Below are 24,877 nucleotides of genomic sequence, written 5' to 3'. Positions count from 1 at the left end.
AATCTTGGGACTCCTAGACTCTATTACACGAGGAAAAGGATTGCAGAAGGCATGCTATGCTTTGGAGAGATTAGTAGTTGAGGTAAACAACATAATACTTAGCCTTTAAACAAGAACATTAAACAAAGACTAAGCAAGTTGCTCACTCAAGAAAGGCAATGGCAAACTCAAGGCAGGACATTTAGATCTGATTAAGCTAAATATTATGGAAAGGTGTATTAATAAATAGATTTCCCCTGTAAGGAAATTTGTCAGAATACTCATGTCATTGTCACTATCATGAAAACATTCACGTGTCATATTTTCAACACAGTGTCAATGCAGTGTTGTCATTTCAGCATTGGACTATGACTTTAGAGACCAGGATTGAAATATCTGCTCAACCAAGAAAACCTTCCTTGAAATCTTGGGCAAGTAACCCACTCTATGGTCTATACCCCACTGGAATATAAAATCCAGATTATCTGTTTTGAACTGGATTGTATGGCAGTATAGGCTCATATAATCCAGCTCAAAACAGATAATCTGAATTATCTTCTTTGATAATTTGGATTATATGTAGATCCAGCCTCAGTCTCACAGGAAAGAGCTTTGGGGAGAAATGGGAGCTGTATTTCCACCATGAATTTTAGAGTAATTAATACTATTGTTATAGCAAAACATTACTCCAAGTAAAAGAAGTTGAACATATGCATTCCTTCAACCAAACAATACATTATGCTGAAATATTCCTGTGTAAAATATTCCTTGATATGCTATTTTTCTATCTGTAGGATTCATGCCAATACTAGCCTGGGACTATATGAAGTATTGGAATATAACCAATACTAAATGGATTTTAAAAGCCTAGAAGTATGGAATTCATTTACATCGGTTATACATGCGACATGCGGGGCTTGAGGAATCCAAGGCCGGAGTTAAAATTGCTGGAAGAAACATTAACAACCTTATTTATTTATTTTGTGTCAAAAGCATTGGTACAGCAAATACATTTCAAATAATGGAAATAAAATAAAAAGGAAAGAAATCACAAGCAACTAAATAGTTTTGGACCAAAAGTGGGCAACAGCAACCGCATTGTCTGTAGCTTTAAACAACTCCTCCTCTGTACATGAGGCAGGGCATTGTGGGCAAGCATACATATGCTGAGTTGTTTGTTCAGCTCCACAGTCACACAAGGTGGAGGATTCCTCCAGGTAGTGCCACCTTGCCAAGTTGTCTTTTGATCTGCCCACTCCACTTCTGAGTCTGTTCAGGGACTTCCAAGTTGCCCATTCCTGGTTTGCCCCTGGAGGAAGACCCTCTTGGGGGGCCATCCAGTCAGAATTGCCAGGTTTAGCTGCCCAGAGGGACACCCTTGCTGTTGCTGGAGGAACATCAAGAGGAGTGGTGGTTCTCATGAAGCCCTTCCTTGATTTGAGTCTGGTGGGAGGAGGGTGATAGCCATGCAGTGGGTGGCTTTCACAATGTTCGACCTTTTTTCTCTCACCGTTAGCAGCAACTTCCCGTCGCATGTCAGGAGGGGCAATGCCAGCTAACTTGTAGAGTTTATCACCAGGTGTAGGTTTAAGGCATCCCGTGATGATTCTGCATGTTTCATTCAGTGCTATGTCCACCTGCTTTGCATGGGCAGACTTGTGCCAAACAGGACAGGCATACTCTGCAGTTGAGAAAGACAAGGCCAGGGCTGATGTTCTTATTACTTGTGGGTCTGCTCCCCATGCGCTGCCAGTCAGTTTCCGCAGGATGTTATTGCGTGCAGCTACTTTGTGCTTGGTGTTCATGCAGTGTTTCCTATATGTTAGTGTTCGGTCTAAGGTGACACCAAGGTATTTAGGATGGAAACAGTGTTCGAGCTCTTGGCCTTCCCAAGTAACTTTCAGTTTCCTGTTGGCTTCGCGGTTACGTAGGTGGAAAGCGCACACTTGTGTCTTGGCAGGGTTAGGCTTCAGGTGGTTCTCTTTGTAGTAGCTGGAGAGATCTTTCAAGGCATTGGTGAGTTGCTTTTCAACTGTTTCAAAATCTTTTGCTTGTGTTGTAAGGCCAAGGTCATCAGCATATATAAAGCTCTTTGTGAGTGGTGGTTGTGGCTGATCGTTCGTGAAGATGTTAAATAAGGTTGGTGCAAGAACGCTGCCTTGGGGTAAACCATTCTTTTGCCTCCTCCACCTGCTTTTCTGGCCCTGAAACTCCACATAGAAGCTGCGGTTTTCTAAGAGGGTCTGGACAGTTTTTGTAAAGTCAAAGTCCCGGTTGATATGGTAGACTTTATGCAGCATTTTTCTATGTTGCACCGTGTCATAGGCTCCACAAAAACTGTTCCCGTAATGCAGCCTTTCTCGTAGCCTTCCTCGATATGTTCAGTCAGATGAAGAATTTGACCTGTACAGTTTTTCCCTGGTCTGAAACCTGCTTGTTGTGCAATAAGCTTGGGTTCGATAACAGGTCCTAGTCGATTTAATAGCATCCTCTCATAGACTTTATATAGATGACATAAGAGGGAGATGGGTCGGTAGTTCCTGGCATTGGAGGCATCTTTACCAGGTTTTAAGATGGCAATTTTCTTAGTTTTCCTCCATGCTCTGGGAATCTGTTTGAGTGCCAGGCATTGATTGTAGAATTTCAAAAGCCAGTTTTCAGCTTTGGCCCCCAAGTGTTTGATTTGCTCCATCATCAGGTCATCTAGGCCAGGTGCTTTACCAGTCTTACATCGCTTGATGGCTTCTCTGAGTTCTTTCAGGTTTAGAGGGGAAGACAACTGGTGGGTTTCAAGTTCTGGCACCCTGTTGATTTTCATCTTTATTCTGCTGCAGTTGGTTTTCCCATTCTGAATTAGCTGGTGAGCTATCTGATCTGGTGTCACATTCGCGTGCCCAGGGTTGACCAGAGGGTCACTATCCAGGCGTCTCAGCAATTGCCAGGCTTTTCGGCTACTCTTGGACATGTCCAGGTTCTCAAGCAGCTCTATCCAACGGTCTTTCTTAGCATTAGCTAAGGCTGTAGATAGTTTTTGGCCTGCTGCTATAGTCCCATCACTGTATGGGTTCTCTTGAAATAATCTGAGATATTCTTGTAGCTGATTTAGTGATTCTTCGTTTAGGCCTGGTAGGTAGCTTGTGCGACAGCCTCTAGGGATTGAGAGCCTTGAGGATCTTTTCACAGCTTCTACGAACAGGTCATAATTTTCTATAGAAGGTTCTATATCAAAAATAGCAGCTTCCAAGGTCTCTGTAAACTTTGTCCAGTTAGCTTTATTGAAGTTATATCTTCTGCGGAATGGGACACTTTTCGGTCTTACAGCTGCATATGCTACGCAGCATATTGGTCTGTGTTGTGTGTTAGGTATTGGGTTTAATACCCTTTTGGTGCATTGGTGGCTTATGCTTTCCTTTACAAAAATCAGATCAGGGTTATAACCACGCTTCCATCGGCCGCTATTAAATGATGGTGGTAATTTACTGTCATGAAGGAGGCTCATTCTACTATTGTCGGCCCACGTCAGAACTGCTTCGCCATTTCTATCATCTTCGTCATAGCCCCAGACACAGCTGTGGCTATTGAAATCTCCCACAACAAAATGGGCTTCATGATTGTGGCAACTGGTTGGGGGTGTAAAATAGAAATCAGCCCCAGGTGGTTTATAGAATGATGATACGGTGCAACTATCAAGTTCCACAGATAAGATTTCAATGTTGTTCACTTCTGTGAGGGAAGTTGCAGAGATTGCTACACCAGATCGTACAAAAATGGCACTGCCATATTGTCTGTGAGGTCGTTCCACTGCCAGCTGCATTCCAAGAATTTTTGGTCTTCTCATTGTAATGTCTCTGTGTGTTTCCTGTATACATAGGATGTCACATGAGATGTCCTCAGACATTTTGGCTAATAGTTCTTCCTTAGCAAGTGACAAACCTTCTATATTAATCCAAAAGCATTGGATTAACAACCTTAGGTATGCAGATGATACCACTCTGATGGCCGAAAGCGAGGAGGAGCTGAGGAGCCTTATCACCAAGGTGAAAGAAGAAAGTGCAAAAACTGGGTTGCAGTTAAATGTCAAGAAAACCAAGATCATGGCAACTACACCTATTGATAACTGGCAAATAGAGGGAGAAAACGTGGAGGCAGTGACAGACTTGATATTTCTAGGCGCGAAGATCACTGCAGATGCAGACTGCAGCCAGGAAATCAGAAAACGTTTACTTCTTGGGAGAAGAGCAATGGCCAACCTTGACAAAACAGTGAAGAGCAGAGACATCACACTGGCAAGGAAGGTCCGCATAGTCAAAGCAATGGTATTCCCCATAGTAACCTATGGATGCAAGAGCTGGACCATAAGGAAGGCTGAGTGAAGGAAGATAGACGCTTTTGAACTCTGGTGCTGGAGGAAAATCCTGAGAGTGCCTTGGACCGCAAGAAGATCCAACCAGTCCATCCTCCAAGAAATAATGCCCGGCTGCTCACTGGGGGAAGGATATTAGAGGCAAAGCTGAAGTATTTTGGCCACATCATGAGGAGACAGGAAAACTTGGATCACGATGCTGGGGAAAATGGAAGGAAAAAGGAAGAGAGGCCGACCAAGGGCAAGATGGATGGACGGTATCCTTGAAGTGACTGGGTTGACCTTGAAGGAACTGGGGGCGGTGACGGCTGACAGGGAACTCTGGCGTGGACTGGTCCATGAGGTTACGAAGAGTCGGAGACGACTGAACGACTGAGCAACATACATTCCTTAGTTTAATATTTGTAACACTACTTTCTCCTTGAACAATGCTGTCGTTCTTTTCCCAAATTAATATTTTACATAAGAAGTCATTAAAATGTTACTGGCACCAATAAAACATCGCGGGAAAGGTCATACTGTACCTCTTACTACAGACAGCGGCTCCAAAAGCCTCCGGACTTTTTCATGCTTCAGACTGATGTGTTGCACATTGTTTTTCACACAAAACTGTGCAAACTGCTCAAAAGCATCCCGAAGCGAGGCAACAGAATCTGTAGTGGCGTTGCTTTCTGTCTGCTCTGCATTGAACAAGATTGAAAAGCATGGTTGCGATTTTTTCTTCCCTTTTAAGAATGCAAGAGCTCATGGATTCAGAATAATTTGGTAATCAATGTAGGCAACCTTTGAGGTATAATAGAAATTTGTTCTAGGTCTTGGGATGCTAATTCTTAAGATCTGTGTAGAGCTATGTATGTGGGTTGCCCTGAGGTTGTACCTAGTAAAAATAATTTGACCTTCAGAGTAGATTGAAGGCACATTTCCATCTTTGGCCCCTGCTGGTTGGTGAGTCAGCCTGCTAATCCACCTAGACTGCTAATCCACCTAGACCAATGCGGCCTGTAAATTGCCTCCCTACCCAACCTTCCACTGGACTGCTTTAACATCCTGCTCCATCTAGAGATGCACTGCTATCACCTTATTGATTACCATCTGGACTAAGCACTTTATATAGCTGTTATAATTAATTGTTTTAACATTCTATGATGAATTTTTTCATGTTGCTATGAACTGTGTTTAGCTTATCAATTTGGAGCCATGAGTGGGGGGGTTGGGGTGGGTTGCCTGAGAGGCTTGGGGAGGATGTGCCTTATTATTGACCTACAGAACAGCCATATTCTGACCGGGGTTATGTCGAAGTACAAAGTCACTTTTTCATTTAAAGAACTGTATAACGCTATAGTAAGAACCAAAGCTTCTGGCACTTTAATTGTGATTTCATTACTGTCCCTTAGCTTGTTGTTCTGCCTCCCGCACCCCAGTGATTCTATCTTAACTACTTATGAACTGGATCCCTCCCCACCCTTAGCAATTTCGGGAACAAACAAGAAGGGAGGGACTTAAAAAACTTCATAGTGCATTTTACGTTAGCAACTCCCAAGTGGGGGGAGTGGGGAGAGGAATTTAAACAGGGATTTGGTTTACATTTGAAACCTAGTGCCAGTCCAATGACGGAAGAAGGGGAGAGGGGCCATGTAGGGGGAGGGGGGGTGTCCACTAGCTGAGGGGCCCCCATAGAGGTAATTCAGGGGAGGGGGAGATACGGGAAAGGGAGGCCAAAACTGATTTGGCCTAGGGAGAGGAAGAGATTTCTTATAGATTTAAAACGGCCTCCTGATATGGTAAACTTGGATACCCAGGTTGGCGGTTCCTCCGGATTAAAGGTGGTGCTGTTGAACGCCAGGTCTGTAAATGGAAAAACAGCAATCATCCAAGACCTCATCTTGGATGAACAGGCAGACCTGGCGTGCATAACAGAGACCTGGTTGGATGAGGCAGGTGGGGCTAATCTCACCCAACTCTGTCCTCCCGGGTACTCCATGCAGCACCAGCCAAGATCTGGAGGACGGGGAGGCAGTATCGCAGTGGTCTATAGGGACTCTATCCCCTTGACCAGGTGCCCCATCCCACAGTCAACCTTGTTTGAATGTGTCCACCTGAGGGTGAGTGACCAGGACAGATTAGGGATTCTGCTAGTCTACCGTCCACCCCGCTGCACTACAGTCTCCCTACCTGAGCTAGCGGGGGTGGTCTCGGGCCTGGCATTGGAGTCCAATCGGCTCTTAGTGCTGGGGGACTTCAATGTCCACGCCGAGATCATTCTAACTGGAGTGGCTCAGGACTTCATGGCCACCATGGCAACCATGGGGCTGTCCCAATTGGTATCTGGTCCCACCCACAGGGCAGGGCACACACTATACTTGGTTTTCTGCCAGGGATGGGAGGAAGGTGGCGGTGTGGAGGAGCTTAACATTGCTCCGTTGCCATGGACTGACCATCACCTGATCAGGTTTAGACTTACTGCGCCCCCCAACCTCTGCAGGGGTGGAGAACCAATTAAAATGGTCTGCCCCAGGAGGCTTATGGATCCGGATGGATTCCTGACAGCTCTTGGGGAATTTCCCGCCACCTCGGTTGGTGATCCTGTCGATGCCCTGGTCTCTCTCTGGAATGGGGAGATGTCCAGAGCAGTAGACACGATCACTCCGGAACGTCACCTCTCGAGTACCCGAGCTAAACCAGCTCCTTGGTTCACTGAGGAGTTGGCAGCGATGAAGCGAAAGAAGAGGAAACTAGAGCGCGTGTGGCGTTCAAAGTGGAATGAATCAGACCGAACACAGCTAGATGCCTACCTTAGGGCATATGCTGCGTCTGCAAAGAACCGTCCGGCGGAGCTGTTTTGAGTTGTCAAAGGGTTGGTAAATCCCGTCACTCAAGACAGGATCCCTGACAACTCGACAGCCCGCTGCAAAGCATTTGCTCGGTTCTTTGCGGACAAAGTCACTCTGATCCGCTCCGGCTTTGACACCATATTAACGGCAGTCTCCGAGGATGTAACTCGAGCACCTGCTTGTCCTATTTTGATGGATTCTTTTAAATTGGTTCAGCCTGAGGATGTGGACAAGGTGCTTGGAGAAGTGAGGGCTACCACATGCATCCTAGACCCCTGCCCATCCTGGCTGATGAAGGAAGCCAGAGGGGGATTGGCCGAGTGGGTGAAAGTGGTGGTGAATGCCTCCCTTCAGGAAGGCATTTTTCCAGCGAGCCTCAAATTGGCTGTGATCAAACCGCTGTTGAAGAAGCCATCACTGGACCCCACTCAATTAGATAACTTTCGGCCCATTTCCAATCTCCCCTTTTTGGGCAAGGTTGTGGAACGTGTGGTAGCCGCACAACTCCAGGCATTCTTGGTAGACATTGATTTTCTAGATCCGGCACAGTCTGGCTTCAGGCCGAGGCATGGTACTGAGACAGGCTTGGTCGCCTTAGTCAATGATCTACGCCGGGAACTGGATAGGGGGAGTGTGTCCCTGCTGGTTCTGCTGGACCTCTCAGCGGCCTTGGATACCGTCAATCACGGTATCCTTCTGGGGCACCTTGCCAGGATGGGTCTCAGGAGCTGCAGTGAACCTTACCTATTAGGCCTGGAATGAAGCCTGGGTAACAGTGAGTGAGGCAAGCCTCCATTTTGTAGAGGAATGCCAGGCAGCCATCTTGAGTGTGGTTAGAAAGGGTGAGAAGCTTAGAGAGAGACTCCTAGGATTGGCCAACCAGAGCAGATGGGAGGAGCCAAGTCTTAGAGTGCAGAGAAAAAAAGAGCTCCAGGCAGTTCTGTTTTGGGGTTTGAAGAGAGCAGTTCGGTTTTGGGGTTTGGAGAGAAAAGAGCAGTTTGGAGGGTGTGTGTGTGAGAGAGAGAACTGAAAGCTGTGAAAACTGACAGGCTAGGTCAGGCAGTTTGGATCTCTTGAGGGGAAGATAACTCAAGGGTTTGGCTCTCACTACTGGGCTGGTTAATAGGAGGACTCTAGGTTAGAGTTAATTAACAACCCAGGGGAACTCCTGACTATTCTCAGCAAATAGAGCGAGGGTTTTTGTGACCAATAGATAGATTGGTTGGTTGGAACTGTTTGAAACTAAGTGAAGTAATCTGAAACATACAACTAAGTTAAGCTGAACGTCTGTAACTGATTATGCTAATGTACCTCTCTGAAGTAATCATTTGCCTGTTTTATGAAAATAAATTTTATTCTATTTTCAGCTTTCAAAAGCCTCCACAGTGTATTTCCATCAAGAAGCCTTTATAAAATTTCCAGTAATACAACAATAAAATATCACAGAAAAGCCTCATAGTGAACATCAGTTTGGGAGCCAGGGGTAGAAACAGTGTGGGCAAGGAATGGGAGAAGCTTGCCTCAGACACATTTAACAACAAAAATCCTAAAGACATTTTAGGTTGGTGGCAGCTACCATTTTAAAAGAAAATCTAAAATCAAACGGTATATCCTCGCCTCTCACATACGTGTGCTTGCGTGAGAGTGTGTAGAGTGGAGAGGTGTCCAATATATTTAGTGTCAGTGCCTTCTTTATAATTGGTGGCAGCGGTGGGATATAAAAAGATTCCCCCCTTCCTGAAGTAGCCTCTCCTCTCTCCTCTCCGCTCAGTCATTCCTTTATATTGGTGGCAGTGGTGGGATTAAAAAAAAGATTCCCCTCTGCCTGAAGTCAGCCTCTCCGCTCATTCCATTAAAGGGGTACTGTTTTGCAGTGGTTCTGGTCCTTCCTGGAGGGTCGATCCTAGATGGTGTTATTGGGGGACACCTGCTCGACCCCACAACCATTGTCTTGTGGGGTCCCGCAGGGGGTCAGTACTGTCCCCCATGTTGTTCAACATATACATGAAGCCGTTGGGAGAGATCATCCGGAGTTTCAGGGTGAGGTGTCATCTGTACGTAGATGATGTCCAGCTCTGTCACTCCTTCCCACGTGTCACTAAGGAGGCTGTCCAGGTCCTGAACCAGTGTCTGGCCGCTGTGTCAGACTGGATGAGGGTGAACAAATTGAAATTGAATCCAGACAAGACAGAGGTCCTCCTGGTCAGTCGCAGGGCCAAATAGGGTACAGCCTGTGTTGGACAGGGTCGCACTCCCCCTGAAGACACAGGTTCGCAATCTGGGTGTTCTCCTGGACTCATTGCTGAGCCTGGAACCCCAGGTCTCGGCGGTGGCCAGGGGATCATTTGCACAACTAAGACTTGTGCGCCAGCTGCAGCCGTACCTTGGGAAGTCTGACTTGGACACAGTGGTCTACGCTCTGGTTACATCCCATTTGGATTACTGCAACGCGCTCTACGTGGGACTGCCTTTGAAGACGGCCTGGAACCTCCAGTGCAACGGGCGGCAGCCAAATTAATTGGAGCGGGATACAGGGAGCGCACTACTCCCTTGTTGAGCCAGCTCCACTGGCTGCCGATATGCTACCCGGCCCAATTCAAAGTGCTAGTCTTGACCTACAAAGCCCTAAACGGTTCCGGTCCAACTTACTTGTCCAAACGTATCTCCTCCTATAAGCCTACGAGAACTTTAAGATCATCTGGGGAGGCCCTGCTCTCGGTCCCACCTGTCTCACAAGTGCAGCTGGTGGGGACGAGAGACAGGGCCTTCTCAGTGGTGACTCCTCGGCTGTGGAACTCCCTCCCCAGTGATATCCGGCATCTCTCTCTGTATCTCTTCTGAGTTTTAGGAAAAAAGTGAAGACTTGGCTTTGTGAGCAAGCGTTTGATGAGTGAATTCTGTTGGCTTCAACTCGGTCCAGATTATGGTTCATGTATAAGGTTTTGCAGACAAATGGTTCAAGTATTTTATATTCTATTGTTTTAAATGTATTTTGTTAAACTATCCAATTGTTTTAATTGCTTATGTTTTATCTTTTTATATTATATATTGGCATTGAATTTTTGCCAGACTGTGAGACGCCCTGAGTCCTTTCGGGTGAGAAGGATGGGATAGAAATGGGAAATACATAAATAAACAAATAAATAAATAAATAAATAAAGTAATAATTTGAGTAAGTGTCCCCATTAGGTACCTTGTGACTCCTCTGAGCATGACATATTACTAGCCATGTGCTTGTTGATGACAGCTAGAGCCTTGAACTTCTTGTTTCTTTTAAAGATATCCATAGCAGATCTTGCCTGTGCATCACTGATCTTCGGATCTACGCCAGCTTCAAGCAGCATCACCACATCATCTACCTGGTCTAAAATGCAAGACAAAATAAAGTTATTGTCCTGCTCACTTCAAAGGATCAGTCTGAACGCAGATCAGAGATAGCTGCTCTCAAATCCAATCTTTATTGAAGAATACACGACTTTGGAAAAGTCAAGAATGACCTAATGTTTACATACAATCATTTTTATCACCTCTGATGCTACGTAACACCACACGTAAATATCATCATCAATCTCCACCCCCAATATCACATTACTACCATTTTCACACACTAGACCAATTATAATTGTTTATATTTTCAACCCCAAGTTCCCAGGCATATTCTATCTTCTTCTGCCAGGTGCTTCTAGGATTGTTTATGTTATGACTCCCAGTCCAGGGCTTGGTAATTCAGCCCTGTAACTGGGTTCCATGACATGGTGCCCTCCTTTTCTTCGTCCTCCTCTTCGGTTCTTCTTTCATCACAAATCTGAAACAAACCAAACAATAATTCTATGTGTCCATTTTGTCCAAAGTACCCCTATACTTTTTCAGTAAGCTTCGATGGAATACGGGGTGTATTTTCCCCAAACTTTTTGGCAACGCCAACTGGAAAGTCACCTCGTTGATAACACTCTGTATTCTGAATGGCCCAATATATTTAGGGCCCAATTTTTTTGAAGGTAGCCCCAATTTGATGTTTTGGGTACTTAACCATACTAGATCTCCTTTCTCCAATTTATCGCCTTCCACCCTTTTTCTGTCTGCGAATGTTTTATACTTTTTGTGTGCTTCCTTTAAGGATGCAGTCACTTGACCCCAGCATTCTAGCATTTGATTTTTCCATTTCCCTGCCCCTGTTTCCTCATTCTCTGTCCATTTTGGCAACTGGGGCAGAGGTTGTATTTCATACCCGTAAACTATTTCAAAGGGAGTTTTATTTGTTGCTGAATGTATAGTCGAATTAAAAGCTAGTTCTGCAAAAGCCAACCACTTAGACCAGTCATTTTGTCTTATATTAGAATACATTCGAAGGAACTGCCCAAGTGTCTGCTGAGTACGTTCCACTGCTCCGTTTGTCATGGGGTGAAAAGCAGAACTTAGACTCCTTTCTGCTCCCAGCATTTCCAAAAAATTTTCCCAAAATTTTGCTGTGAATTGAACTCCTCTGTCACTGACCACCCTACTGGGACATCCATGAAGTTTGTAAATATGATTTATGTATAATTCAGCTAGTTTCTCTGCCGATGGTAATTTCGTCAGTGGTATAAAGTGGGCCTGTTTAGAAAATAAATCTAATACTGTCCAAATATAACGATGTCCTTTGCTGACCGGCAGTTCCCCTACAAAGTCCATAGCTACACATTCCCAAGGTCTGGTAGGTTCCACTACTGTTTGTAATAATCCCATTGGCTTCCCTCCTCTTGATTTATTTCTGGCACAATCATCACATTGAACAACATGATTCTTTATGTCCTTCCTCATTCCTGGCCACCAACAATGTTTCGCTATTGCCTTTGTTGTTTTTGTGATTCCTGTATGACCAGCGCTCTGGTTATTGTGAAAACGCTCCAAAATCTTAATCCTTAATATTGCTGGGATATACAGTTTTTTGTTCACGAACCAAAATCCCCTCTTCTGCTCCCCCTTTTCCGAATTGGATGTGATCCACTGATCTCCCTCATAAGACTGTTTCAGTTCTTTTCCCCAATTACTTTCCCCGTCGAGTTCAATAATAGCAGTGTTCTCTTTTTGTGTTTGCGCTCTTGTCCTGACCGCTAAACCCCATTGTTTATCAGAGAATATTGTTCCCTCTTTTGCTGCGGCCAGGCCTTCGTGTTGAGGCATGCGTGAAAGAGCATCTGCCAAGACATTTTGCTTCCCTTGGAAAAACTTTAATTGGAAATCGAACCTGCTGAAGTATTGCGCCCATCTAATTTGTTTGGGGGACAATTTTCGAGGAGATTTTAAATACTGGAGATTCTTATGGTCGGACCAAATTTCAAATGGGATTCCGCTCCCTTCGAGGAAGTGTCGCCAGCATTCTAAGGCTTTTAATATTGCTAATGCCTCTTTTTCCCATATGGGCCAGCATTTTTCAGTTTCACTGAACTTCCGGGACAAATATCCACAAGGTTCTAAGTTCCCATTTTGATCCTTTTGCAATAGTACTGCCCCATATGCACAATCTGAAGCATCGCAATGGATTATGAAAGGGCTTTTGATATCGGGGTGTTTTAGGATGGGTTCTTCTGTGAAGCATCCTTTTAGGGTTTCAAATGCCTTTTGGCATTCCGGCGTCCAACTCAGTTTGGCGCCAGGAGCTTTCACTTTTGCTGTCTCCCCTTTTCCTTTTGTTTTTAAAAGTTCAGTAAGGGGTGCGGTTATTTGCGCGAAGCCTTTTATAAAGGATCTATAAAAATTTGCAAACCCCAGAAATGATTGCAATTGCCTCCTTGTTTGAGGTACTCCCCATTCTTTTAGGTCTGATACTTTAGACGGGTCCATAGCTAATCCTTCTGGAGATATCCGATATCCCAGAAAGTCAATTTGAGTTTTATTAAATTCACACTTGGATAATTTTGCATACAGCTTTGCTTCCCTTAGTCTCTGTAAAACTTCCCGCACCAATTCTACGTGCTTTTCTTTATCTTCAGTTACGATCAAGATATCATCAAGAAATATGAATACCCCTCGATATAATAATGGGTGCAGTATTTCATTTATAAGCTGCATAAAGCAACTGCCGCCGTTTTTTAATCCAAATGGCAAAATTTTATATTCAAAATGGCCGAATGCGCAGGAAAATGCAGTTTTCCAAGTATCCTCAGGTTTAATCCTTAATTTATGATACGCTTCAATTAAATCCAGTTTAGTAAATATACTCCCCTTCTTCAGTACGGTAATTAAATCCTTTACTAATGGCATAGGGTATTTATTGTCCTTAGTAATTGCATTTAAATTTCTATAGTCGATACACAGTCTTAGGGAGTTGTCTTTCTTTCTTCTAAATAACACTGGGGCTCCTAGAGGAGAATTGGATGGCTTAATAAAGCCTCGGGCCAGGTTCTTATCAATATATTTCCTCAATTCCTCCTTCTCCTGAACAGACATGGGATATACTTTTGGTTTCGGTAAGGTTGCTCCTGGTGTTATTTCAATTTCTACTTCTACATTCCTCTTGGGGGGTAATTTACTCGCCTCTTTCTGATTGAAAACATCCACAAAGTCTCTGTATTCCGGCGGCAATAGCTGTGGGTCTATTTCGCCTGCTTCATCTCCCTCGTCCTCCTCTCCTGCTAATCTGCTTATCTCCCATCGCGTCTGTTGTTCTTTAAATGCCAGGCTCTTCCCTCTCCAATCTACTTCAGGGTTTGCCTGTTCAAGCCACGGTATCCCTAGTATTACGTGGTATGTGGCAATAGGGGCTATCACAAAGGATATTCTTCCTTCCCATTTGCCTATTTTACATGGGACCCCTTGCATTTCCTTTGTAGATGCTTCCCCAGCAGCAACTGATCCATCTAGCTGCGAAAATGCAATTGGGGAGACAAGAAATGTCTGCTGGCATTTCAGTGCTTCTGCTAGTTCCGGAGTTATAATGTTCCTAGAACAACCGCAATCCACGAATGCCCTGCAGGTGGCCCGATTCTCTAGCCCCGATAGGCAGATCGGCACTACTAGCATGCGTTTGTCTCGACTCACCAGCCTTTCCGGAGATTCTGGGGCTCGCATCTCCTCCTCCGCTCGCCTCCCGACTGCTGGCTTGGGCTTTGAGGGTTTTGGCGGCTCCCCCTTCCGGGCCCAACATTCCGCTGCTCGATGGCCCGTCTTCCCACATACAAAGCATCCCGGTTTGGGCTTGTTGTCATCTCCTTTGAAGGGGATCCCCGGCCTTGCTCCGGGCCTTTCCTGCTTCCTCGTTTCTCCTCGACCTCTCGCCGTCGGTCTTTGCTGGCCGCCACCACCCCTGAAACGCTTCACTTGGGCTAGGGTGGATTCAACGCGCCCCGCTAGTTGTATCCAGCCCCGTAGTGTTTCTGGGTCGTCTCTATGTGCCGCCCAACTAAAAACCTCGGGGCGTAGTCCCTCCTTGAATATTTCCACTTTGGTCACTTCAGACCACTCTGGTACCTTTTCTGCGAGATGGAGGAATTCCTCTGCGTACTCGGGCACCGTTTTGTCCCTCTGCTTTATTCCTTTAAGCTGGTCTCGAGCCGTCAATTGCTCTAGCCGGTCTCGGAACCGGTTTTCCAGTGCGGCGAGGAAGCGGGGCACTGACCTTAGGCACGGGTCGTTTCTGGCATGTAGTTGTACATACCAGCTGGCCGCTCCTCTCTTTAGCGTGTTGCCGATGGCCCGAACCATGCTTGCTTCGGAGGGGAATGTGTGTGCATTGTCTTCTATATATCCTCTGACGCTAATGAGGAAAAAGTTCAGTTCAGATGATTCCCCTCCGTATTCCAGTTTGAGATCTTCCCTCCTTTGCATCCATTCTACGGCCCGCTGCTGCTGTCTGGGGGGCATGGGGAAGGGTTGCATCGGGTTTCCTTGGACGGCTCCTTTTAACACGCCGCGCCCCACTCCGGCTGTCGTCCTGCGCGGCTCCCGAAATTCTGCCGCTGCTGTCGGTCCTTCCACCCACCCGAATTCGGGCCTCGCTGTAGCCCCCGCCTCTCGCCTTTCCTCGCCGTACGGCATATTCTCCTCCCCTTCCTGGGTCTCCGGCTCCTCTCCGCCTTCATCTGCTAATCCACTGGACCCAATTCCTGGCCCCAGGGGTCTTTCCACCCCGACGCCCATTCGGGGGGTTGGAAGCTGGATAGGAAGTTCTATTGGAGTCGGTGGTCTCAGAGTTCCCCGAGCGTGCTGGTGCTCCACCTCGCGCGCCATTCTGTCCCGGAACTCCAGTTCCTGCCAGTATTCTTCATCCCCCTCGCTCCTCGCCGCTATGGGGCTCTGCGTTGAGGCGCGTTGGCCCCTTTGGCTCCAAACTCCTTCCTTACGTGGCTCTGTCGCGGTGCCATATCGGGTGGGTTCCTTCTGGAGATTTTCTTCCAACAGTGGCACCAATCTCCCCACGGTTTCCGACAGCCTGGATAAATTAGTTTCCAGGATGGATAACCGCAGGGCCACGGTCTCCGGCATGCTTCCTCCAGATCCCCAACTGGTTTCTGCCGCCGCCGGAACGCCTCTTCCTCCTCTGGGAATCCTCTGGGTCACGCCGTCCGGCTTGGGGTACCCCGTAGAGGAAGCTATGGCTTGCAACGTTTCTTCCGCCAACGGCCGAGCCCCTAGCAAAGGCCTCTCTGCTCCGTCAGGGCTTTGATCTCCTTCTCCACTCATTATCACTTCACTGCGAATTCGCAGGAGGGTGAGAACGGGATTCTTGACTTAATTGTCCTGCTCACTTCAAAGGATCAGTCTGAACGCAGATCAGAGATAGCTGCTCTCAAATCCAATCTTTATTGAAGAATACACGACTTTGGAAAAGTCAAGAATGACGTAATGTTTACATACAATCATTTTTATCACCTCTGATGCTACGTAACACCACACGTAAATATCATCATCAATCTCCACCCCCAATATCACATTACTACCATTTTCACACACTAGACCAATTATAATTGTTTATATTTTCAACCCCAAGTTCCCAGGCATATTCTATCTTCTTCTGCCAGGTGCTTCTAGGATTGTTTATGTTATGACTCCCAGTCCAGGGCTTGGTAATTCAGCCCTGTAACTGGGTTCCATGACAGTTATCATTTTTGGACCTATCTCAGTATGATCTGAGAGTCACCAGGAGCAAGAACCTATCAGAAGAACATGATGCCTCTGAGAAGAGTATATTACACAACTGTTCTGAAACTGATCTAATGAGTAGTAGTAGTAGTAGTAGTAGTAGTAATAATAAAATTGACAAAATAAAAATAATAAAATTGACAAAATTGAAGGAAAAGCTGATAAGGAGAAGACCTGGCTATGGCTCACGAATGGGACCCTGAAGAAGGAGACAGAAGGCCTGATCCTTGCAGCCCAGGAGCAAGCCATCAGAACAAATGCAATTAAGGCCAAGATCGAAAAATCAGCTGATGACCCAAAATCAGACTGTGCAAGGAAGCTGACGAAACCATTGATCATATCCTCAGCTGCTGTAAGAAAATTGCACAGAGTACAAACAGAGGCACAATACTTTTGCAGGTTTGTGATCCCATCAGTTCTTTACTGCTGGGAGGTGGTACTTGAGGCATAAGTTCCAAAGAATAATTTGGGCCACAGCCAACTGGATTATATGTGGCCCCTTCTACCCAGCTATATAAAATGCACACTGAAGTGGATTATATGGCAGTGTGGAGTCAAGATAATCCAGTCCAAAGCAGATAATATAAATGGGTTATATAGCTGTGTAGAAGGGCCTTGAGTCTACACTGCCATATAATCCAGTTAAAATCTGATAATCTGTATTTTATAGGCAGTATGGAAGAGGCCTAAGTGAGTCCTAACTCTGCCTGTCCCCTGGGCTGAGTGGGTTGCTAGGAAACCAAGTGGGCGGAGCTTAGCCTTCTAACTGGCAGCAATTGGATAAAAACAATTATTCCTCTCCTTCTAATTAGGACTTCATTTTTCTTTTCTTTTTGTTGTATCAATCTAGAGGCATGGATGAGGGGTTGTGCTGTCAATTTTCGAGGTTGTGGGGTGTTTAGTTATGTTGTTTTGTCCACTGCCGTGATTATATATATATATATGTGTATATATATACACACACACACACACACACACATAGAGAGAGAGAGAGATGGTCAAAATTGAATAACACCAAAATAGAGAAAGTAAATTAAAGTATAAGCTACAGTAGATGTCTGCCACTACACCAATACCTCATTTTCATCCTACCTTCATAATGAAAGGCAAGGGAGAAGACCAGTTTGAGGCCAGTTTAACTTCAGAAAGGTGGCTGTATGATGTGCTCACTGCCTAGGTCAGTGGTTCTCAACCTATGGGTCCCCAGGTGTTTTGGCCTACAACTCCCAGAAATCCCAGCCAGTTTTCCAGCTGTTAGGATTTCTGGGAGTTGAAAGCCAAAGCATCTGGGGACTCACAGATTGAGAACCACTGGCCTAGGCTCACATGGGTAATATGTGGTCCCCCAAATATCATAGGATTGCAACTCCCATTATCCCTAAAACATGTTCTGCAGACTAAAAGTGACTAGAATTAGCATTCAACTACATCTAGAAGGCCACAAATTCTTCACCTCTGCCCTCAGGTTATAAAGGGAATTTTTTAGCCCTTTTAGGTTCATGAATTGATTCTGATAGTAAATTGAAAGAGTTCTACTCAGAAGATGCAAATCAACTTTATATACAGTTATATAGAATCCTTTCAAAAACATGAAGTGGCACCAACTGAACAACAAAAGACTAAGACACACACAATTATTATTAAGGAACAAGCACTCTTTCCAAACTATGTACATCCTGTTTATTTTGTGTATCTTACTCCACTGTTCTAGCTCTTATCATATCAGCAGAACATGTTTTGGAACATAGTCCAGAATGTTTTGTACATGTTCAACTTAATTTGGAAATTGTTAGGAACTTACAATAATCACTACATTTAAGTGAACTGTTTTCTTCAACATGTTTGTACACCATTACGACCTATGGCCACTTTCTGACTTTCCCCCCATTTGGTTACCACGTAATTTCCTCATCTGCTTCGAAGAAAAAAGACATTTTATTATGATCACAGTGATCTGCCAAATTTGTCTTTGCTTTTGGTGAATGCTTGGGTTCTGCTTCCCAGGTTTGTACAACCTTCTGCCAGAAGAATAGCAAAACCAGATTCTCTTCCAAAAGAAAACTATTTGGGCAACATTACTCCTGCTCACAACAGACCAAGCATCTTTACAAGGAACAATAATTTAAGACATCTTTCATGCATATTCAATTATTTTAACAACTTCTTCCTTAAATACAAAAGACCTTATTTGAATCCTTAGTAATAGAAAAGCTGAAAAAAAGGAGGAGGGAATCAAAGACAAGTGCCGACTTTTGTACTCCACTTACTGTTCATAGAGTATCCACTGGATATGGATGCTACAACATGGAGAACAGTAAATCCATCTTCATTTTGCTGGTTGATAAGACTTTTTAGTTCAGGCTTATGATCCAGTAACCATCGGAAAAGGTGATTTCCTTCTGAATAATTTAAGAAAATACAACATGATTTTTTATTTTAATTTAAAGATTATTACAAGATTATAATAGGGATGGAATGAATAAGAATTCTGGGTACTGTTCCATTATCTGGGTGGAGGCCACTAGGGGGCGCTAGAGAAGAAGAATAGTCTGTTTTATGGGGGTGCCGGGTGGGTTGAAGAAGGAAAACCATTTCCCCGTTTTCCTGTAATTCCCCCCACCCATGTCCTTGTTGTGGAAACAACCCTCATTTATGATATGGGAAGTGGGGAGGAGGAATAATCAGCAAAAATGGGGGAAATTGTTTTCCTAGTTCAATTCCCCCTGTCCCCATAAAATGGACTATCCTCTTTCTAGCACCCTCTAGTGGTCTCCATTCGGACAACAGAACAGTACCAAATTCTGTGCTTTTTTATTTGGCTTTGTTAATTCAGCGACAAATTAAAAACTGTAGCTATAGGTGTAAAATTTCTCTTCAAATTGATACTGTAATTTAGGCTATCATTCATTTTAGAATGCTTTTTATAAGATTCACTTACTTGCTTTGATACAAAGCTTCATGACAGCATGAAGGGGATAGGTTCCAATACTCTGTATATCTGCTCCTATGGAAATTAGCCATTGCACTAGTCCGGGCATCCTTTCCATCCTCTCATAGTGACCAAAAACAACATATTTCTGGTTGGAAAAAAAACAGAAAATGATAGTATTGGGTTATATTTGGGGCACATCGAATTGCCATCCTCTGCTATCAACATAACTCAGAAGAATTATATCAACAGAAAGACTACGATCCCAATACATTTTTAATTTTTGTATTAAAATATTTGGTTCTCACCCTATATTACATGAAAGCAATTCAGTTTCATTAATTTAAAGACTATTAAAACAGAATATATAGTACTAGCTGTGCCCGGCCACGCGTTGCTGTGGCGAAGTCTGGTGGTATGGGAAATAAAGTATTGAGGAATTGGTGGTAGTTAAGGTAAAGAGTAAACGTTTTCCCCTGACATTAAGTCCAGTCGTGTCCGACTTTGGGGGTTAGTGGTTATCTCTATTTGTAAGCTTGAAGAGCTGGCGTTGTCCGTAGACTCCTCCAAGGTCATGTGGTATGACTGCATGGAGTACCGTAACCTTTCCGCTGGAGTGGTACCTATTCATCTACTCTCATTTGAATGTTTTTGAACTTTAGGGTTGGGAGAAGTTGGGGCTAACAATGGGGGCTCTGTCTGTTCCTCGAATTCAAACCTGCAACCTTTCGGTCCAGAAGTTTAGCAGCTCAGCGCTTTAACACGCTGCACCATCAGGGGTATTATTTTCGAAAGGTTGTGAATATACAATATTTTTTATTGTTTTTGTCTGTTGGAGGGAAGTATGAATGCTGCAATTAGGAAAAATGATTAGCATGTAATGACCTTGTAGCTTTAAAGCCTGGCTGTTTCCTCCCTGAGTGAATTTTTTGTTGGGAGGTGTTAGCTGGCCGTGATTGTTTCCTCTCTGGAATTTCCTTGTTTTCAGAGTGGTGTTGTGTGTGATATTTTATGTGCTTCTACTGTCTGTGACCCTCAGAAAACAGAGGATTTGCCAGACTTTGGCGATGGGAATACTTTGTTGGGAGGTGTTAGCTGGCCCTGATTGTTTCCTGTCTGGAATTCCCGTTTTCAGAGTGGTGTTGTTTATTTAGTGTTGTGATTGTAGAGATTATATTGTTGTGTATTACTGCACCACAGTAATTATTTCATTTTACAGTAGAATCTCAGTTATCCAACATTTGGTAATGCAATGTTCTGGATTATCCAATGTAGTCTGCGTTTTAGTAGTCAATTTTTGTGTATTCAGTGTTTTAAATTGTGATACTTTTTCTGTCAAATTTGTTGTATAACATGATGTTTTGGTGGTTAATTTGTATAATGATTCCCTAATTTGATGTTTAATTGGGATTTCCTGAATCCGTTCTTATTATCCAACATATTCAGTTATGCAATGTTGTGCTGGGATGTTTATGTTGGATAAGTGAGATTCTACTGTATATTTATAATTTTGCAAGGAAGGCGTTTGCGCCATCTCCCGGGCCCTGGAAAAGGGTAAATAAGAGAAGAGGAGAAGGCGCTCTGTACGTGCTCAGGGGCCAGGCGGGAGGTGTGGCGGGGTGAGGTCTGCCCTTCCCCTTTGCCCCTCAATCCCGGCCCTTCCCCTCCTACCGGAGGTGGCGCCGGTGTGGTGGTGGGTTGTAGGCCAGGCAAGAGCGGGCTCCAGTGGAGGCGCAGGCCTGGGGCGTCGCGGCTTCCTCCCCGCCTCCGCGCTTCCCGATGCCGGCCTCCATGTTCTTCCCGCGGAGGACAGGAGGAGGCCTGAGCAGCGGCGAGGAGGAGGAGGGGAACCGGGCCAGGAAGGCGGGCAACGTGGTGCTCGTCCGCCGCTGCAGGCCCGAGAGGAAGAGAAAGGGGTGGGAAAGGCTGCCCCTCCACACAGAGGGAGAGAGGCAGGACTCCCTTTCCCAGAAGTGCCTGGCGCGGCAATGACAGTGTTGGCGCCAAAAACCAGGAAGGTCCCGAGGGAGGGACCTTTTTGTTTTCCAGGCGAGAGGTGAGGGCAGGGAAGGGTCGGCTTAGGCCCTCCGGGTGTTTTGGAGTGGAACTCCCGATTCGAGGATGGGGAGCTCAGCCTCGTGAGGCGGAGATGTGCCTTCTCCTGCAGAGTCCCTGGCTTCGGCGGTGGAGGAGGTGCAAGAGAGGGAGGGAGGGGAACGGTTCTGTGTGTGTGTGCGCGCGCGGAAAGAGTTGGGAGGACTGTGTTTCTGCGCATGCGCAGATTGCCTATTGTGTTTTTTTGGTGTTGTGATTGTGTTTTTTGTTTGATTATGTTGTATCTTACTGGAGGCGGGGATGATGGATTGCGTTGCCAATTTCAGAGTTTGGGGGAGCTGTAGATTTGTTGTTTTGTCCATCGCCGTGATGCCATCACTCTTTTATATATATAGATAATCAAACAATGTGATGGGTTGAAACAAGACTACTGAAACCAGTTAAACTAATATGAAACAATTACAACTGTAACATTTGTGCAGATTTAGGTAACCCCACTTGAGTTGCAAAGACTTTAATAAAAAGTAATGTTTTTTGCATGGCACTGTTGGTGCCAATCAGGGTGCTATAGCAAAGAAAGTCCTCTTCCATATACTTCCACACTGTATACTGTAGCCCCCTTCTGCAGACCTCAGACAGGTATATGTAAGGTTAGGTCCACAAAGTTTCAAATTTAGATTCCTACCAACCTTCAATACTGGGAAATTCAACAATTGTTACAATAAGCTGCTAAGGGATACTCTGCAGACCTTTCTGGGTGTGCCCTCTGCTTTAAAGAAGATATTAGTTACCAAAAACCCCTTCTTATCCGTGCACTCTTCGACAGAATCCACCTGTTGATTCTATGCATTCAATTAAGCTTAGTAAACAATTTCGACTGAAAGTTCAGGACTAACCTCAAACAGATCTCTGAGTGATAAATTGGTGACTCGCAAATGCCTTGGCAACTTATCTTTCTCAGCAGTCAACAACAGACAAGACTAGGAGGAAAAACACACATTTTAGGGGTGAGCGTATACTCTCTAAATATTAACTTACAATTATGTTTAGATTTCATGTCTGTTTCAGATCTCTATGAGGCATGGTGTTATCCTTCAATATAATTATACTGAATGTGTTGCGCATACACATTCAGAAGGAACCCGCGCCAGTTTATCCAATATTAAACAGCACCATCATAGCTGTGAGATCTAAAACCTTGAAGCAAACAACTTCCAGAACTAGTAATTGTTTTTCTAAACTTCTGCCTCATTTTTAAAGGATCCTACGTTTAGGAGAAGGAGAATATCAACGTTTAAAATGGTGAGAGACTTACCTGCCACAATCCTTTCCTTGCCAGCTTTTCAACGACTTGTTGCCAAACTTTGGGACTGAAGTTATCATTCACAATCTTTCTACAGATGGATAAAAAGTCCAGAGTAACGGTCCTTTCATCTGCAGAGAATACAAAATATAATAGGCTTCTGTTTATACAGAAGAAAGGGAGCTAGGAAGGCACAGTTCCACCATGTCTCCTGGGTCATCAGTTGGGAGTCCCTCCTTCCAGCAACAATATAGTAATACATAATACTAATATTGTGCTATGCTAATAATATAATGTATTGTATATACATATAATATTGATAATAATATAATGCAGTATAAAATAATAGTAATACAATATAATAATTATATAGTATATATTACATGTTACATTACTAATAATATTGCAGTATAGTGGTATAGTAGTACAATATAGCAATGTATAATAGTAATACAGTAGAGTCTCACTTATCCAAGCTAAACGGGCCAGCAGAAGCTTGGATAAGCGAATATCTTGGATAATAAGGAGGGATTAAGGAAAAGCCTATTAAACATCAAATTAGGTTATGATTTTACAAATTAAGCACCAAAACATCATGTTATACAACAAATTTGACAGAAAAAGTAGTTCAATACGCAGTAATGCTATGTAGTAATTACTGTATTTACGAATTTAGCACCAAAATATCATGATACATTGAAAACATTGACTACAAAAATGCGTTGGATAATCCAGAACGTTGGATAAGCGAGTTTTGGGTAAGTGAGACTCTACTGTAATAATAATAAGAACTTTATTCTTATATCCCACCCCATCACCCTGGAGGGATTCAGGGCGGCTCACATGGGGACCAATCCCAAAATACAGCATTTAGTAATTACTGTATTTATGACTTTAGCACCAAAATATCATGATATATTGAAAACATTGACTACAAAAATGGCTTGGATTATCCAGAGGCTTGGATAAGCAAGGCTTGGATAAGTGAGACTCTACTGTATTGTACTATGCTAATAATAATCTATATATATATATATAAAAGAGTGATGGAATCAGGGCACCGGACAAGACAACAAAACTACAGGCCCCCCAACCTCGAAATTTGACAACACAACCCATCATCCACGCCTCTAGATTAATACAACAAAAAGAAAAGAAAAATAAAGTCCTAATTAGAGGGAGAGCAATAATTGTTTTTATCCAATTGCTGCCAGTTTAGAGGGCTAATCTGTCCACTTGGTCTCCTAGCAACCAACTCAGCCAAGGGACAGCCAGGGTTCAGTTAGGGGACAGGCAGACTTAGGCCTCACTTAGGCCTCAACGCTGCGTTTTGGCGACGATGCACAGCTGCGTAAAGGGGTGACTGGCTGGTTGAGGACGCAAGCGCCAGAGTTTTGTGGGGAAGGAGTTGCCAAGCTCATTCATCGCTAAGATAAGTGCCTAGATTTGAATGGCAACTATGTTGAGAAGTGGTATTTGGGTGTGGCTTTCAACTGCATATGGTAAATGTTTTCTCCTATACTTTGTTCATTTTTAACTGCAAAACTTAATCTACTTTCTGGATAGCCCTCGTATCTCCAACTTTTCATTCTTTCTTCTATTGATATCTTTCCGATCCCACCTTTATTCTTCCTACTGACATTTCCTTTATCTTCCATGTACCTCTCCACTCCTCCCCTCCTTTCCTTCATGTTTGACACCACTTGAATTGCCATGGCTCAATGCTATGCAATCCTAGGATTTGTACTTTGCTGGAGCAGCAGCATTCTTTGGCAGAGACGGCTAAAGACCATGTAAAATATAGCTGCAAGGTTGCTGTGAGTTTTCCAAGTTGTTTGGCCATGTTCCAGAAGCAGTCTCTCCTGACGTTTTACCCATATCTGTGGCAGGCATCCTCAGAGGTTCAGCGGTCTGTTGGAAACTAGGCAAGGGAGGTTTATAATGTCCAGGGTGGGAGAAAGAACTCTTGTCTGTTTGAGGCAAGTGTGAATGTTGCAGTTGGCCATCTTAATTAGCATTATCATGTCAGACTACACAGAGAAGTCATTGAAATCCACCAAGATGTAGACAATTTCTATAGAAAGGAAGAAAACATGAAAACGAACAAAATCTGGCTACCAATATTTAAAAAAACTCTAAAATCAGGACAGTAAATAAAGAACAACACTCTGTAAACTGGGGAATTCCAGACATGAATCAGTCAGAGCCAGCTAACACCTCCCAACAAAGGATTTCCCCAGACAGGAAGCAGCCAGGCTTTGAAGCTGAAAGGACATTTAATGCTAAGTAAGCTGGCT

At 44.3% G+C, this 24,877-nt stretch overlaps 1 protein-coding gene across 2 annotated transcripts in view; it reads right to left on the bottom strand.

Moving 5' to 3' along the window:
- The window catches only part of trank1 (tetratricopeptide repeat and ankyrin repeat containing 1), a 107,537-nt gene that overhangs the window by 53,917 nt on the left and 28,743 nt on the right, over positions 1-24,877 (bottom strand). Inside the window, exons 5-10 of one of the 2 annotated variants that reach the window (XM_062958232.1) lie at positions 22,593-22,711; positions 22,174-22,257; positions 19,232-19,370; positions 18,561-18,692; positions 10,367-10,537; positions 4,867-5,022 (exon numbers count right to left, since the gene is read on the bottom strand). In XM_062958232.1, coding sequence (XP_062814302.1) covers positions 4,867-5,022; positions 10,367-10,537; positions 18,561-18,692; positions 19,232-19,370; positions 22,174-22,257; positions 22,593-22,711 — 801 coding nt within the window. The remainder of the gene's footprint in view (positions 1-4,866; positions 5,023-10,366; positions 10,538-18,560; positions 18,693-19,231; positions 19,371-22,173; positions 22,258-22,592; positions 22,712-24,877) is intronic. The other variant, XM_062958233.1, reaches the window with a different exon arrangement.

This window comes from Anolis carolinensis, chromosome 6 (assembly GCF_035594765.1).
Source record: "Anolis carolinensis isolate JA03-04 chromosome 6, rAnoCar3.1.pri, whole genome shotgun sequence".
In the NCBI taxonomy this organism is placed as follows: domain Eukaryota; kingdom Metazoa; phylum Chordata; class Lepidosauria; order Squamata; family Dactyloidae; genus Anolis; species Anolis carolinensis.
Note: the sequence above shows the minus strand (reverse complement) of the source record. Positions and strands in the feature narration are given on the sequence as shown.